This window comes from Bombina bombina, chromosome 10, assembly GCF_027579735.1.
Source record: "Bombina bombina isolate aBomBom1 chromosome 10, aBomBom1.pri, whole genome shotgun sequence".
In the NCBI taxonomy this organism is placed as follows: domain Eukaryota; kingdom Metazoa; phylum Chordata; class Amphibia; order Anura; family Bombinatoridae; genus Bombina; species Bombina bombina.
Window position 1 is genome coordinate 104,929,338 of NC_069508.1, and position 18,838 is coordinate 104,948,175.

The 18,838-nt window shown below is 38.4% G+C and overlaps 1 protein-coding gene across 2 annotated transcripts in view; it reads left to right on the top strand.

Annotated features, from left to right (window-relative positions):
- SEC16B (SEC16 homolog B, endoplasmic reticulum export factor) overlaps positions 1-18,838 on the top strand; it is a 602,132-nt gene that overhangs the window by 170,450 nt on the left and 412,844 nt on the right. For both annotated transcript variants that reach the window (XM_053693298.1, XM_053693299.1), the window contains exons 9-11: positions 307-461; positions 3,189-3,250; positions 9,130-9,265. In XM_053693298.1, coding sequence (XP_053549273.1) covers positions 307-461; positions 3,189-3,250; positions 9,130-9,265 — 353 coding nt within the window. The remainder of the gene's footprint in view (positions 1-306; positions 462-3,188; positions 3,251-9,129; positions 9,266-18,838) is intronic.

Sequence of the window (18,838 nt, forward strand, 5' to 3'; positions counted from 1 at the left end):
CAACTGATTAATTAAATTCCATCCAAAATATAACTAACATTCCGGATCTTTTTTAAAAAGGGGAGAGTTTACCATCACTTTAAAAATGACTCTCAAAGATTAAATATTTTGATTCAGGTGTTTCCACTTGACCTCAGAACAATAAATAACAATAGCAAAATATATATATTTTTTCCAACAAAAAAGTTTTATATTTTCAGAATATTACATGAGTCTTGAGCTGTTTTCTAAAACAGTAAATGCTAAGCTATTTAATGAATGTGGTTACTTATTTGTCTCTCTAATGTGTTTGTTCCTCATATAAAGAGGCTTCAGTGTGCACTCCTCAGCCTACTACCCCTATGAAGTTTTCTCTTCCACACGTCTCGGTTTGCTTCGGAGCAAGAGGTCACCTGGTTAGGGTGTGCCCTAACTTCCCAGCTGATGGACAGCCTGCCATTGTGGAGATACACAGCTTGGAGGTAATATGGAATCTTCTATGGATATATATAATCTCTTTCTAATGAAATGTCATTCTCATTCAGTCATTCTCTAGCAGATATTTATTTAAAGGGACGCACACACACACACACACATATATATATATATATATATATATATATATATATATATATATATATATATATATATATATATATATATATGTGTTTGTGTTTGTGTATATATATATATATATATATATATATATATATATTGTATATATATATATGTGTGTGTGTATGTATATATATATATATATATATGTGTGTGTGTATGTATATATACTGTATTTATATATGTGTGTGTGTATGTATATATACAGTATATATATATATATATATATATATATATATATATATATATATATATATATATATGTGTGTGTATATATATATATATATATATATATATATATATAAAATATCTTTCTAATGAAATGTCATTCTCTAGCAGATATTTATTTAAAGGGGGACATGGAACACAAAGTTTATCTTTTGTGATTTAGACAGAGCATACAATTTGTAACACATTTCCAATTTAATTCTATTATCAAATGTGCTTCATTCTCTTGGTATCCTTTGTTGAATGAGCAGCAATGCACTGCTGGGAGCTAGGTGAACACATTGGGTGAGCCAATGACAAGAGGCATATATGTGAAGCCACCAATCAGCAGCTAGGCCTCAGTAGTGCATTGCTGCTACCTAGGTTTGCTTTTCAATGAAGAATACCAAAAGAACAATGCAATTAGATGATAGGAATACATGGGAAATTTCTTTAAAATGGCATGCTTTATTTAAAAGTAATTTTAATTGTGACTTTTCTGTGAATTTTCTGTCCCTTTAAGATTTAAACTTATTGTGTTAGCAGTCTTTGCATTGTTGTTGTTTAGTCAAGAAACACACCCCTTGAAAATTCTCCTGCTGAGTGCTGCTTAATTTATCTCCTTTGCTGTGGCCAATTAGGGCAGTGAGAACACTTTCCTTTTTTATATATTAAATACATTTTATGGTAAAGTAAATTTTAAATTGAATGCCCCATTAAGTCTGTTTCATATATATGTTTCTAACCCCAAATGGTAAATCAGTTTATTAAATTAGCATCATGAAAACAATCGTGGCATCGAATTTCGTGCCCCAGGTGCACTTGGTGCAACAGCTATAGAGCTACTGTCTTACACAACAGCTATTTATAATTTTGGAAGCATTAATTTACCTTTAACCTATGTCACAAAACAAAAATGGCTTCTTTACTCTGTTGAACTGTGACACATTATCCAGCCTTCTCATTGGCTGAAGAAAGTTAAACTATTTTAGATGAAACTGTGGATTGGCTGCAATGCTTAATACATTTGATTGCATGAAACTGAATTCCCTATATTTTTTATGCACACAGGTAATGTTTAAGACCTGTTCTTTTCAGTGCCTAACATCAAAACAGGGGATTTTATATTGCTTTAACCCTAGACTGCCAGAGAGGGCAGCAAAACTATGCAAAGACATAATGTAAAAACACAGTCCCAAATCGGATATTTTTAGTTCCTCTCTTTCCTGTGACAACAAAAACTATGACACACATTCACAATTCTACATTTTCCCTGTAGCCCCATAAAAACTAGTGCAGAGGACCGCTTGTGGGCTGCCATTTTCATCATCCCTATTGTAAAGTATATGCTCAGCACTACTGGGAGTTAGCTGTTGGTTGGGGCTAGACACATTTATCTCAATATAAAAATTATAATTTTTCTTGTATATTATCAAATTTATCACATTTATTTCACACATTTATCTCTTGTCATTGGCTCACATGATGTGTTTAGCTAACTACCAGTAGAATAACTCCCAGTAACTCTGGAGTGGACTTTTACTATGTATTTAATGCATTTGCAAAGGTTAAATACATAGTTATATGCAATAATAAAATGTACTAACATATAGCATTTTCAGGTTGCATTTGTATGTTACTTTAAGTAAAACTTGCTTCCGGTTGTATAGATTTTTTTCATGTTCATGATATGTGAGATTAAAAAATTTACTACATATGTGTTGCTGAGAAAAATTGAAATATACATTTTTATAAAAAAAGATGGTGAATATAAATGATCAAATACATTGGACAAATGGTTTAAAAACATCTTTAAAGGGACAGTCTACTCCAAATTCTTTTTTGTTTAAAAAGATAGATAATCCCTTTATTACCCATTCCCCAGTTTTGCACAACCAACACAGTTATATTAATACACTTTTTACCTCTGTGATTACCTTGTATCTAAGCTTCTGCAGACTGCTCCCTTATCTCAGTGCTATTTATATACTTGCATTTCAGCCAATTATTATGAATCGTGAATAACTCCACGGAAGTGAGCACAATGTTATCTAATATGGCACACATGAACTTGCAGTGTCTTGCTGTGAAAAGCTATAGAAATGCACTGAGATAAGAGGCTGTCTGTATTAGCTTAGAAACAGGCAGAAATTTAGAGGTTTAAATGTTATAAAGTATATTAATATAACAATTTTGCTGTTGCAAACCTATGTAATGGGTATTAAAGGCATTATCTATCTTTTTAAAAATTAAAAAATTGGAGTAGACGTTCCCTTTAATTAAGAAAAGAAAACATTCATTATAATTAGGGTTCTGCTTTGATTAACACTTTTAAGGTAGATCTTTGATCCTGATTCTGTAAAAGACCTTCTATATTTTATTTATAGGTTATTCTTAATGAGACAGCAGAGCAGGAGGAAATTAGGAATTTTCCAGGCCCAGTACAGAGGTAGGTGGCGCGTCAATACGCACATTGAGCTCCACTCATCAAAAACCCCTACCAACATATAATGACAATAAGATTTAAAACTAAGTAGTAATCTCCCGTCCCGTAGATGCAATAAAACATTGTGTAATACTGATATCTCGCAGTAAAAAAACTTTTGTAATTAAATCACAGCCGTAAGTTGCCAGTCACTTCTCGGCACGTAGAATGAGTAAAACTATAGATGGCACCAGCAACAGACTCCTTAAAAACATACATTCTTGTATGTCTTTAATATCCGAATGCGGAAGAAGGCGGTCACTGGTGGCATTTGGTTCTTTTCCGAGCCAGGGTTCTTCTTGTGAAAGTGCAGCACAATAAGATGTGTTCCAAACAGCTATTGAGAATCTTTTACAAAAAAAAAGCTCACTTTTAAACATGCATATCTCGGTAACCATTTCTCATTTTTATTTATATACTGTATATATAACTCTGCAATATACTTTCATTATTTATTTTGTCCCCTTTTCCTGTAATTACATTCTGAAATTGTGAGCATTTTAGTTGCTGTTCGAATTAAAAGTTCAGAACACTGTTATATTCCACACAGCCATTGGCTGCTCACTCTAGTGACCTATTTATAATTGTCCATAATTGGCCACAGCAAAGAAGGCAACCTAAGTTACGACATAGTGGCTCCCATTGTTTTACAGACAGTAAAACTTTACACATATTTTGTCAATATTTAAACAGCTAATAGACTTTAAAAAATAATCTGCATGTTATTCTCAGACTAATCTTTTCTTTGAATGCTTCCTTCTACCATTTATTTAGTGTTTGATGTCCCTTTAAAATCCTGCTAGACAATACATTCTACCTGCATGGCAAATTTTATTAGGATTTTTGCAGCTGTTTTTTTCTTTAGCCTTGTTCAATCATTTCAACATTAACATTATTCCTTTTTACATAGAGATGCTCAGCTTTTTACATTTGTGCTGCATCACTTTCAAGTAATTTAGCATATGCGTATTATGTCCCTTTAACTAGAACACAGGTGAAATAATCAGCTGATCAGTAACTATGGTTACTAACCCACTCTCACCAATCAGCTGACGGGAGTTGAGAAACACTGGTTTACACAGTCCAATGTTACACAAAAATAATAATAATAATAAACTGTAATCAACAATAAATGAAAACAACGCTCCTGTCAGCTGATTGGTGAAAGCGGTTTAGTAACCATAACTGCCTCACATGACCTCTCAAAACCGCAAGCAAACATAACGATGACATTTTTTATAAATATCACAGCATTTATTTTAAGCATCTGCTTACTCTAAGGTTTAGGATCTAGAAATTCTCATGTACTCAAAAGCTTTTATTAGGTCAAAAATACCAACACTGGGTTGCCACCTCGGCCATGGTTTCCTGGACACTTATGAGTTACACATGCTGCAGGGTATGCAGGGAGGAACAGGAATAGTTCTGTCTAGGATCACTATTCGTGTGCTACCCAAGGGTGCAATTCATGTTCACCTCTGCACACCCTGCAGTATGTGTAACTCATAAGTGTCCAGGAACACATGGCCGACGTGACAACCCAAGGTAACACTGCAAACTGCACTAGCCTTTTTCACAGGTGACAGATGGTTGCTAATTTAACTCCATTTTAATTAATCAATTAAAAAGATTTCAATTCTGGTTATCTAATTTATACCAGACATAATAGACTATTAAGCAACATATACAGATCTGCATATTCTGTTATTTGTCTTGTATTTGTTTAAAAGGTCAGAGATATGAGTATTATGTGCTTATTTCCATTTTTATCTTGGTAAAATGAAAATAAAATGGAGTCTGGGTCCATGTGATCAGAAAATTAAAGGGCTATAAAAGTCGAAAAATGACATGCTCCAATCCGTTAGAGAGCGTCATTTTACTGCTATCGACACCTGCTCTATTGTGTGTTTCCCCCCCCTCCCCCCAAAGAGGTTAAACATAGAGTAGAAGTGCCACTCGGGACCTGCGGGGCACTGCTGGTCCCGAGCAGAACCCGCCTCTAATCCAAACAGTAGTGCTAGTTGCGCAACTCAGATGTGCTTCTAGCACTGGTGATTGGATCAGCCACAGGTCCCGTGACAGGTCTATTTGTCACTGTCTCTTTAAAGGAACGATAGAGCATATGATTAAGAAATGCTCAACAAAGTACAGTGCAAAGCTGGACAAAATAAGAAGGTGCGCCAAAATTAACCAAAATACCAAGTGCAATAAAGTGATGATTCTATATTAGAAAAGATGATATATAAAAAATAAAAAATGTATAATAAAATAAAACAATAAGTGAATGATTTGTGGCTCAATATGATTAGTGATATTTCAAATCCTTGTGAGTGTTTAAGCAAACTTAGATTATCCACCCCAAAAAAAGGGAAGTGTGACAGACCCTTCTGTCAGGACTGAAGGAGTTAACTGTGTTTAAATCTAATTTCTAAAGACAGGTTTTCTGGCCTCAGCTATTGTGTGCTATAATTACATTTAAGTAATAAACAGGCCATTGTTTAATCACCCTCAGAGAGCAGACACTAGGTGATAAGACAAGCCAAATGTGTTTAAGTTGTTATCTGCCTAAGTAAAGTATTTAAGTAATGTAATTCTACTGTTTCATAAAAGGGCGTCTTCCCCTTTTTATCTAATGTACAAGAGTCTTTCAACCCCCCCATCTGGGGTCAAAACCTGTATAAATACTAGGCATCTAGCCTTTAATAAATGTCATTCTGTTTAAACCTGAAAACTGGCTGGTTTGTGAATTGCTGATTTCCTATGCAGGACGTTGTTCCCTGGTATTAACCCTTGGTACACTGTTGGTACCGTAACAGGAAGCATTTCTTGCAAGTGTCTTAACCCCTTAATGACCGCAGCACTTTTCCATTTTCTGTCCGTTTGGGACCAAGGCCATTTTTACATTTCTGCGGTGTTTGTGTTTAGCTGTAATTTTCCTCATACTCATTTACTGTACCCATGCATATTATATACCGTTTATCTCGCCATTAAATGGGCTTTCTAAAGATACCATTATTTTCATCATATCTTATAATTTACTATAAAAAAAATTATAAAATATGAGGAAAAAATGGAAAAAAACACAGTTTTTCTAACTTTGACCCCCAAAATCTTTTACACATCTACAACCACCGAAAAACACCCATGCTAAATAGTTTCTAAATTTTGTCCTGAGTTTAGAAATACCCAATGTTTATATGTTCTTTGCTTTTTTGTAAGTTACAGGGCAATAAATACAAGTAGCACTTTGCTATTTCCAAACCACTTTTTTTCAAAATTAGCGCTAGTTACATTGGGACACTGATATCTGTCTGGAATCCCTGAATATCCCTTGACAAGTATATATATTTTTTAGAAGACATCCCAAAGTATTGATCTAGGCCCATTTTGGTATATTTCATGCCACCATTTCACTACAAAATGCGATCAAATAAAAAAAAATGTTCACTTTTTCACAAATGTTTTCACAAACTTTAGGTTTCTCATTGAAATTATTTACAAACAACTTGTGCAATTATGGCATACATGGTTGTAAATGTTTCTCTGGGATCCCCTTTGTTCAAAAATAGCAGACATATATGGCTTTAGCATCGCTTTTTGGTATTTAGAAGGCCGCTAAATGCCGCTGCGCACCACACGTGTATTATGCCCAGCAGTGAAGGGGTTAATTAGGGAGCATGTAGGGAGCTTGTAGTTTTAATTTTAGCTTTAGTGTAGTGTAGTAGACAACCTAAAGTATTGATCTAGGCCCATTTTGCTATATTTCATGCTACCATTTCACCGCCAAATGCGAACAAATAAAAATAAAACGTAAAATTTTCCCAATTTTAGGTTTCTCACTAAAATTATTTACAAACAGCTTGTGCAATTATGGCATAAATGGTTGTAAAAGCTTCTCTGGGATCCCCTTTGTTCAGAAATAGCAGACATATATGGCTTTGGCTTTGCTTTTTGTTAATTAGAAGGCAGCTAAATGCCGCTGCGCACCATACGTGTATAATGCCCAGCAGTGAAGGGGTTAATTAGGGAGCTTGCAGGGTTAATTTTAGCTTTTGTGTAGGTATCAACCTCCCACATGACACATCACACCCCCAGATCCCTCCCAAACAGCTCTCTTCCCTCCCCCACCCCACAATTGTCCCCGCCATCTTAAGTACTGGCAGTAAGTCTGCCAGTACTAAAATAAGAGTTTTTTTGGTTTTTTTTTTTTTAAATAATAATTCTGTTCTGTAGTATCCTCCCTTAGCCCCCAACCTCCCTGATCCCCCCCAAACAGCTCTCCAACCCACCCTCTCTCTGCCTTATTGCGCCATATTGGGTACTGGCAGCTGTCTGCCAGTGCCCAGTTTGAAATCAAATATGTTTTTTTTTATTTATTTTTAAAAAAATACTGTTTTCTGTAGTGTAGCTGCCCTCCCCCAACCCCCCAACCCCTGCCAGATCTCTAAACATTTTTTAAATGCCCACCCTCACTCCCACCGAGTACCACCTTGTGCTCCCACCGAGTACCACCATTGTTCCATAGTGTAGGGTTCCCACCCGCCCGCGCGCGCGCCCGCACTCGATCCCGCCCCCCTTCCCACCGATGGCCGCCCACCCGCCTCCCTGGGTAAGCTCCCACCCACCAACGAACATGGCCATCAATGGCCGATGCAGAGAGGGCCACAGGGTGGCTCTCTCTGCATCGGACGGCTAAAAAATGTTATAGCAGGATGCCTCAATATCGAGGCATCACTGCTATAACATGAAAGCAGTTGGAAGTGATCAGGATCGCTTCCACTGCTTTCAAAGACCAACGACGTACAGGGTACGTCCTTGGTCGTTAACTGCATTTTTTTGCAGGACGTACCCCATACGTCGTTGGTCTTAAGGGGTTAAAATACACAATTAGATTCTAATGAGTGTTCAGAAGCGTGCTTGTAAACGATGGAGGCAGCTCTCTTATGAAGATTACGAGGTAAACAACAAATCCTAAAAGTAGGACGAGAAATAGAGACACCTAGTGTGATACCATAAGGACCAAAGAGATAAGGCAAGTATATATATCTCAAACATACTCACAAACCAAGGTGCATAACCAGCTGCTGGAACCCCTCCAATGTACGGGACCGCCAGTCTAGTACCGGTGGACGTTTGAACCGAACTTGGGCTCCTGTCATTTTCCTGTAAATCCTTGGGAGAACGTGTTCCTGCTTTACTCTGCACCTACGAGTCATCTGAGCGGCTCCAAAGTCTCAGTCTGCTGAATATTGCACTGGTTGTGCACCTTGGTTTGTGAGTATATTTAAGCTATATATACTTGCCTTATCTCTTTGGTCCTTATGGTATCACACTAGGCGCCTCTATTTCTCGTTCTACTTTTAGGATTTGTTGTTTACCATATGATTAAGAGATGTTTCCATTTATTTCTGTTATCAAATTGACTTTGTTCTCTTGGTATCCTCTGCTGAAAAAACATACTTAGTCACACACTGCACTACTTGGAGCTTGCTGCTGATTGGTGGCAATGCCCAGATCTCTTTATCTTGCCATTTGTGTTCAGCTACATCCTTTAGCTACATAATTTACTAATTAAGATATGTATTTAACTCATATCGAATAACAGTAATTAGAATGTCGCTGTCAACTGTGCAACCTTTCAAAGACTCAGGTTTCAAATGTTGCCCTTTAAGCCATATAGTATTTGCCTATTATTAGTGTAGCATAGCCAGCTAGAGTATCGATTTTTGTTTTACAATGATGAAAAATGTCTTTTTTAAGAGAGTTTACAGCTTGAATCCAGAATCAATATTAGTGTGTGCACAAGCCAAAGATTTAAAGAACTTTCTACTTGTGTTCCGCAGAGAAGATTTACACAAAGTGGACATTATGAATTTTTGTCAGCAAAATATAGAGCAGTGTTTGCGTTCAGGGAGCCCACAGAGGCGTGACGATGCTCTGCTTTGGCAGATGTTGCTGCAGATGTGCCGACAGAATGGGGTATGTATCATGCGATCTTACAATAACAGTGTTATTCTGCCTCAGGACAGAACAAATGTTTAAGTGTTAGAACATGCATTTTGAAAGGCTCGTAGACAACAAGGACATATTATCTAAATATGTTCTTTCTTAATTAATATTTCATTTTTTTTGTATTACACGTTACAGCTAAAAAACAAAGTTTGATTTATTCTTGCAATTGAGTTCCATTGCACTGATTAGGTTATAGGAATTAAACTGACTCTTAGGCTAATAATTAATATTCTGTGAAGCTGTCTTCCTTTTCCTCTGAATTATAAGAACTGTGCCCCTAATTAATTTTTTACAGCATTTCTAGTTCTTCTGGAATTTAATTACCTTTTTTTTTCTTTTTTCAATACCTCTGTGGTTGCTATAGTTACTGATAATTTATAACATTTGAGTAGAAGAATCTGGTGAACGGTTTTCCTGTCTTCCTACAGGAAGCTACCACCTTATGGGCATTTGACTGTGGTGATTGGATGACACCTCTTTTGCATAGTTTAGAAATTACATAGAATATTATAACTGTTTTTTTTTTGCCTTACTTGAAAGGTAGCAGCATATTCAGTTGGGTAGTATAATGCTGTATAGTACTGCAAAGCATAAAGACAGAAATTATTTGTTGTGGCTGATGAGAGTTCTCTTGGATAGGTTGTACAATGAAGCATAATTTAAAGGAACATGGAAGTAAAAATCTTCTATGAATCATAGTGCGTTATTTATTTCTGTTATTATGTTTAGTCCAGTCTCTTGGTATCCTTTGTTAAAATGTAGTTTCTTTCCATACTAAGGTAGGCTAAAGAGCATGCAGGTGTCTTATTATACATGCTAGACATATAACATTGTCACCAATAATTAAAAACACTGCTGCCATCTAGTGCGCAAAATACATGCACACTTCTAGACAGATAGCTCAGCATGCTAAGGCACTGTGGCTGAGCTCTGTAGCAACCCAAGGGTTGCAGGTTCGATCCTCGGCGAGGTTCACTCAGCCTTTCATCCTTCCGAGGTCGATAAAATGAGCAGCGCCTTGAGACCCTTACGGATGATTAACCGCGCTTTACAAGTACCCAATACAATACTTCTTAGCCTACTTAGGTATGCTGTCATGCAAAGGAGCTTTCAACAAAGGATACTCTTCTATTAAAATAAAAAGTCGATTACAGTCCTTTAGAAAAAACTTGAAAGATTTATCTACAAAACATATATAAGAGACATGCTCTACCAGAAATGAACAACTGCTCAGGGGCTTGTTTTCTGGGAACAACCTCTTTTAGCCCAATTGTGCCTTTGACAGAGAATAACTTGAAGTATATCAGTCTGATCCCATACTTGGGGTTGCCATTTTCTTTGTTCAGCGAGGCGTTGCCTGGTATTTCAGGGCTGGACTGACCTTGATATGCAGGATCAGACTGATATACTTCAGGAGAGTACTCCTCTGTGAAAAGCACAATTGGGCTACAAGAGGCTACTCCCAGGAGGTAACCATGCCCTAGAACAAGCTACTGAGCTGTTGTTCGTTAATGGAAGAATGCTTCTCTTTCTGTATGTATTTGTATTATAACCCGGGAGAAAATCTCCCTAAAGGTGATTGGGCAAGGAGTCCACGTGTAGTTTCCCCTATGTGTCTAGAGGGATGGCTGCACCTAACTGAAAAGCACAAATGAGGCTGAAATGATAGTCTGGGGTTGCCAGTTTACTTGTTCAATGGAGGATTGCCTGGTATTTTGGGGCTGAACTGACCTTGTTCGGCAGGATCAGACTAATATACTTTAGGGGAATTCTCCTCAGCAAAAAGCACAATTGGGCTAAAAGTAGCTGCTTGGAAAAATAAATCAAGCAAGTTTGATCAATGATTATGTAATAGAAATCAGGCAGAGCAGTCATAAATGTAAAAGTTAAAACAACATACATTTTATAGCAAGGTTTAACAGCTTTGAGAAAGCACAGGGGCAAGAAGCCAGTCATATGATGGAGAGTTGATGCTAAACTTTGCTACAAAATGCTGTTTTAATGAAGCTTTGAATAACAGCAAGTGTTTTTAATGTTTACTTTTATGACTGCTCTGCCTGATTCCTAATAATTACTTACTAATCCTCGATCAAACTCTCTTGATATATTGAAGTGGATTTTTTTTTCATCCTGTTAACGGCTATAGGAACCCAGCTATAGAGGATTGGATATAGTTTTAAACTGAAGATTTGGTACACAGTAATATTATCATATGGAATCAATTATCAGTAAAAGTGGCAGCTCCCAGGTGGTAACCATGTCAGAGAACAAGCTACTGAGCTGTTGTTCATTCCTGGATGAATGTTTATCTTTCTCTATGTATTTGTATCATGACCGTAGGAAAAGTCTCCCTAAAGGTGATGAGGCAAATCAGAAGTGGACACCTTGCCCAATGTGCTTAGAGGAATATGACTGCACCTCACTGATTAAGCCCAAAGGAGACCGAAACAATCATCTTGGGTTGCCATTTCCCTTGTTTAAATTTAATGGTACTTTGGGACTTGACAGATCTAATTAGACAGGATAAGACTGAAATACTTCCAGGAGACTTCTCTGTGAAAATCACAATTGGGCTAAAAGACGCTGCTCCCAGGTGGTATCCATGCCATAGAACAAAGCTACTGATCTGTCATTCCTTCCTGGAAGAACACTTCTCTTTCTGTATGTTGTTATTATTATTATTATACTTTATTTATAAAGCTCCAACAAATTCCATAGCAGTGTCCATGGGTACAATTGATACAACGATACAATACTTGTAAGAGACGAGACAAAATTTGTCAAACAAATACAGATGAAATTGAGGACCCTATTCCAGTGGGAACTTACAATCTAGAATGGTAGGTGGGTGAGAAACAGAAGATGAGGACTGCAAGGGTGATTATTAATTAAGTGGATTAAATTTGCTGCTGAGCTGGGTGGTAGGTTTCCTTATACAAAAATGCTTTTAGGGAGTGTTTAAAAGAAGAAAGATTAGGGGAAAGTCTGACAGTGCTAGGAAGTGCGTTCCAGTTTGTTGGTGCTGCATGAGAGAAGCCCTGCAGTCTAGCATGGGAAGTGTAGATGATAAAAGATGCAAGAAGCAGGTAATTGTTGGATTTTAGGGGGCGAGCTGGAGTATATTTGTTGGTTAGTGAGGATAGGTAGTGGGGAGCAACATTATTAGGGCTTTGTAGGTCAGGGTGAAAATTTTGAATTTAATTCTGCTATGAATGGGGAGGCAGTGAAGGGGCTCGCAGAGAGGTTCAGCAGATACAGAGGAACAGGAAATGTGGATTAGCCTGGCAGAGGCATTTACGATGGATTAAAGGGCAGGAATTACGAGGGATTGAATTTTTTGCTTAGTGGTGTCAGCACCCTTAAAGTCAAGTGTAACTCAGAAGAAGCTTAGTATTGGATATGTTAATTTTAAGGTAGTGAGATGCCAGCCCGGAATAAATTCCAGATAAGCAGTCACTGACGTAAAAAAAGATACAGGTAGAGAGAGCAGGGGTGGAGAGGTAGATCTGTGTGTCATCAGCATAGAGTTACTATTTGAAGCCAAAGATGTTTACCCAATAAAGAAGTATAAATGGAGAAGAGGAGAAGGCCCAGGACAGAGTCTTGAGGTACTTCAACTGACAGAGGCATTGAAAAGGGGGAGTCGCCAGCAAATGGCACAGCAAAAGGACCTGTTAGAAAGATATTGTATCCAAGAGAGAGCAGTGTCACAGAGACCAAGAGAGCTAAGAGTCTTTAAGATGAGTGTGTGATCATCAGTGTGGAAGGTAGCTGAGAGGTCAAGTAAGATAAATAGAGTAGTGGCCATTACTTTTAGCAGAAAGAAGATCATTAGTAACTTTGGTGAGGGCAGTTTCATTTGAGAGTTTTGTACATAAGCCAGATTGCTGGGGTTCAAGCGAAGAATTAAAAGACAGAAAGTGGGTTAGGTGATCATAAAATAGTTTTTGAGTTTTGATGTTAGTGGAAGCAATAATATGAGGCAGTAATTTGCAGGAGAAGTAGGATCAAGGGAGGGTTTTTTGAGTATGGGAGGGTCCATTTATCACTGTGCGGATGGACATGATCCGCTATATTGAACCATGTCCGCCGCACGTTGATAAATGCAGACAGCATACGATCTCTGCATTTATCATTGCACCAGCAGTTCTTGTTTGAGGAGAGAGTAGATTTAAAATAAGAGAAGTAGGTTTAATTGACTAAGTGAAGGGCAGATGTGTATGAATGAAGACTTAATTTAAAGTGGATGAAATCAGGTTCAGAGTGAGATTTCCTCTAGACACGCTCAGCAGTGCGGGAGTGTTTTTGCAAGTATTGCGTTAGCTGAGAGTACCAGGGCTGTAACTGATGACGCAAGAGTGTCCAGTGCAGAGGAGAGTTTTGTTATAGTGGGCTGTAGCAAGAGCAAGGCAGGTTATAGTGGAAGTGTGAGGGAGGATATGTTAAATAAGTTTGGAAAATTAGAGAGGATTGACAGTGTACAAGTTTCTACAGGTGTGGGGGCGAGATGGAGAAGTGAGTTTAGCCAGTACATTAAAATTATAGGTGAGAAGGTGGTGGTGTTAAATGGGAAACAGGCAACAGGTGAAGTCAGATATAGAGCAGAAGTAGGAAACTACCAGGTCAATAGAGTGACCGTCACAGTGAATAGGGTGGACTGTGAGAGACTGAAGTAAGAAGTGAGTGGAAGAAGTTTAGAGGCAGCAAGAGCAGATGGGTTATCAGAGGGGATATTGAAGTCCTCGATTGTTAGAGTGGGTATATTTGTTGAGAGAAAGCGAAGAAGCAAAGCGGCAAAGTTGTCAAGGAATTGGGAGGTCGAGGAAGGTGATAGATGATTGGCACTCTGAGAGAGAGGGGGAGAACAGACGAATACAGTGGACTTCAAAGGAAGAGAGAGGGAGAGATGCGTGCGAAGGCAGGTACTGATAGGTGCAGAAGATCCCACAACACTGCCACCATGTATCTCAGCTGGCCTAGGGGTAAGGCTAAAGTGGAGGCCACTATGTGTGAGAGCAGTAACGGGAGCAGTGTCAGAGGAAGTTAGCCAGGTTTTTGTAATTGCTAAAAGATTAAAAGCGTAGAAACAAACAGGTTGTGAACGTTTGTAAGTTTGTTGCAGGCAGAGTGAGCATTCCAGAGGGCTAAAAAAAACAGAGGGGATAAGCACTGTGGGTAAAAAGAGAGGAAATTGTTGTAATTGAGCCACCTAGAGATTTTACTGTGGGAGATTGAGTGTGGATGTTTGGTAATTCCCAAAAATGTTGCAGCGCAAAAATTAAACTGATATAGGGTACACTCTACCTATTAGATACCAAAATAAATTCTAACTATCCCCTGAATATTAATAAATCATACAAATGGTAAAGTGCTAGTGCTATTACTACTACTATTCTTCCTTAAAAAATATATTTCTTATCTACCTTGGTGTTGTAATGGACTCAGAAATTAGTTGTGCATATAAACCACATATAAAAATCAATTACATATAAAACTCAACTACATATAAAACACTGTTTCATAAAATATAAATATAAATACCGCAGTTCAAACTCTTGAATAGGAACAAGTACTGAAAGGGGTTAAAAAATCCAAATGAATATGGCTAGAATGTTCTTTTAGCAATTGGTTTCCAGCTGATATCTGTGATCTTTCCGTTGCTGCTTGTCTCAGGAACCTGTTTGTGTCCAGATCCTCCTTTCACACGAACTACAACAACAAAAACACAAGCGCATCCGAGATTCACTGTATCTTTCTTTATTATTGTTACAATAAAGCCATAAAAATATACACTTACAAGATAAGTGCAAGTTATATGCACATAAGATTTAAAGTTGCTTAGCGATCACAATCCAATCCAAGCCTCGGTATCCGGTCTTAGTGGTGGGGGCTGTATGTCCGTTCTCCTCTTTTTGTTCCTCCGGTATATACAAAGCCCGTTGAGAAAGTTCACCCGAGAGTGAATGAAACGCGTTCGGGAGAAAGAGTTGAACAAACTTTATTCATTGACAGGACAACTGTGCCTTACCGGTGAAATAATACCGGACGTGCTGTATTTCCAAACCGGAGGAACAAAAAGAGGAGAACGGACATACAGCCCCCACCACTAAGACCGGATACCGAGGCTTGGATTGGATTGTGATCGCTAAGCAACTTTAAATCTTATGTGCATATAACTTGCACTTATCTTGTAAGTGTATATTTTTATGGCTTTATTGTAACAATAATAAAGAAAGATACAGTGAATCTCGGATGCGCTTGTGTTTTTGTTGTTGTAGTTGATGTTTGGTAATTGTTACTGTGCCAGGGTTAAAGGGATACATAACCCAAATGTTTTCTTTTACCCTAGTTATAAATTAGATAGAGCTGAGCAAGTAAAGTTGCTGCTGCTACTGAAATAACCAGTATCAGTATTCATTTTTAAAGATAAAATGAAATGAGATCTGTACAAATTATTAAAAATATTTTTTATGTAATTTACTTGTAAATACACACACATGACACTCCTGGGTGATATGGCACACTCCATGTTAAGTGTTGTTTTCAGGGGGGGAGCGTGTCAGTCAGGGCTTGGCTTGGAATACACCATATCAGCTGGAAATGAATATGTTATTTGATCAGGGTATCCAGAGAATAGAATTCAGACCACGCAGCAATAAGTCTAAAAACGATTCTGCTTTATTGAAAGATGAACAACACGTCTTATAGGCAGTCAGGACAGCATATAGGGTTAACAAGTGACGTATTCATAACTACATCATATCATACCATATTTCATGAACAAAAGAAGCTTATTGAAATAATTGAGAGAAAGAGGAGTATGAAGGAGTATTTCTGATAACAGTAGCAAAAATACATCTGTGCGCATAGCTCAGCCCAAAGCAAGGCCGTTTGGCCATCTTACCTAGATAACGGACTTCCACGCGCCTTGCCAGGAACATTTGCAAGGCCTATAAAACTAATACAATTCTTACTAACATCAGCATATTTCTCACTACATAATAACTACTATAATGGATGTTATTTAGACAAGATGGATGCCAGAGACAAAATAGCCGCCAAGAACAAGATGGCGTTGGTCATGCTAACAATTCCTAACACTCCATCTAAAGCATTTCACGCTAATAAACATTTAATTAAAGACTCCCTTCAAAGGGACACTAAACCCATATTTTTTCTTTCATGATTCAGATAGAGCATGCAATTTTAAACAACTTTCTAATTTACTCCTATTATCAATTGTTCTTCGTTCTCTTGCTATCTTTATTTGAAGAGCAAGAATGTAAGCTTAGGAGCCGGGCCATTTTTGGTTTAGCACCTGGGTTGTATTTGCTGATTGGTGGCTAAATAAAGCCACCAATCAGCAAGCACTCTCCAGGGTGCTAAACTAAAAATAGGCCGGCTCCTTATTTTAGATTCCTGCTTTTTCAAATAAAGATAGCAAGAGAACAAAGATACATTTATAATAGGAGTAAATAAGAAAGTTGCTTAAAATTTCATGCTCTATCTGAATCATAAAATAAAAATGTGGGGTTTCATGTCCCTTTAACTCTGCTGCTTGTAACCAAATGCTTATGCAACAAAATAGAATTTATGGTAAATTTTCAGAGTAACAAGCTTACGAGCCTGGATCATGGTCTCAATGACCGATTCAGAAAAACCACGCTTCCACAAAACTAAGTGTTCAATCTCCAAGCAGTCAGTTTCAGAGAAATGAGATTTGGATGGAAGAAAGGACCCTGAATTAGACGGTCCTTAATCAGAGGCAGCCTCCTAGGAGGCAGAGATGACATGTTCACTAGGTCTGCATACCAGATCCTGCGAGGCCATGCAGGAGCTATTAGAATTACTGACGCTCCTATTTGATACAAGCAATGTCTCATGGAAGAAGAGCAAAAGGAGGAAACAGATAAACTAGACCGAACCCCCAAGGCACCACCAGAGCATCTATCAGAGCTGCCTTCGGATCTCTTGACCTTGAACCGTACCTTGGAAGCTTGGCGTTATTCCGAGATGCCATCAGATCCAACTCCGGCATCCCCCACTTGAGGGTTAACCTGGAGAACACCTCCGGATGGAGAGCCGACTCTCCGGGATGAAAAGTCTGTCTGCTTAGAAAATCCACCTCCCAGTTGTCCACTCCTGGAATGTGAATGGCAGATAGACAACAATTGTGAGCTTCCGCCCACTGAATAACCCGTGCCATCTCCTTCATGGCTAAAGAACTCCAAGTTCCTCCCTGGTGGTTGATGTAAGCCACTGAGGTGACATTGTCCGACTGAAATCTGATAAAGCGGGTTAAAGCCAACTGAGGCCAAGTTAACAGAGAATTGTAAATCAATCTCAACTCCAAGATGTTTATGGGGAGAGCAGACTCTTCCTGAGTCCATAACCCCAGTGCCTTTAACAAGTCCCAGACTGCTCCCCAGCCTAGCAGACTGGCATCCGGGGTCACGATCACCGAAGACGGTCTCCGGAAGCAAGTTCCCTAAGACAGATGTTCCTGAGAAAACCACCATGGAAGAGAGTCTCTCATTAACACGTCTAGATCTATCAAATGGAATCGAGCAAAGGGAATGATGTCCATGGAAGCGACCATCAACCCAATTACTTCCATACATTGGGCTACAGATGGCCGAACAGTAGACTGAAGAGAGAGGCAAGCAGAGAGAATCTTGGATTTCCTGACCTCCGTCAGAAAAATCTTCATAGATAGGGAATCTATTATAGTCCCTAAGAACACCACCCTTGTGGCTGGAACAAGAGAACTCTTTCCCAGATTCACTTTCCATCTGTGGGAACGTAGAAAAGACAACAAGATCTCTGTATGGGAGCTTGCTTGTTGAAAAGATTAGGCGCCACCGCAATTCCCCAAGACCTGATCACTGCCAAGAGAGCCCCCAGATCCTTTGAGAAAATTCTGGAAGCTGTGGCAAGGTCAAACGGAAGAGCCACAAACTGAAAGTGTTTGTCTAGAAAAGTGAGTCTCAGAAATTTGTGATGATCCCTGTGAATAGGAACATGAAGATAAGCGTCCTTCAGGTCTATGGTTGTCATAAACTGACCTCCCTCAACAAAAGGAAAAATGGACCGAATGGTCTCCATTTGAAGGACGGCACTCTGAGATACTGTTTGAGACACTTTAGGTCTAAAATGGGACGAAAAGTTCCCTCTTTTTTGGGAACTACAAACAGATTTGAATAGAATCCTAGACCCTGTTCCTTTACTCGAACTGGAACAATCACTCCCAGAGAGAAAAGATCCTGAACGCAGTTCAAGAATGCCTCTCTTTTTACCTGATTTGCAGACAACCTTGAGAGGTGAAACCTGCCCCTGGAGGGAGAAAATTGAATTCTATCTTGTAACCCTGAGAAACATTGCCCACAGCCCAAGGATCTGGGACATCTCGTAACCACTCCAGCACCCAGTCCCAACGTGCAATCCCCAAATCACATAGTGCCTGCATACTGCCAAATTATCCTATTTAAAGGGTTACTAAATCACAGAAAGAAAAACTGCACAATTTAAATAATGAATTAA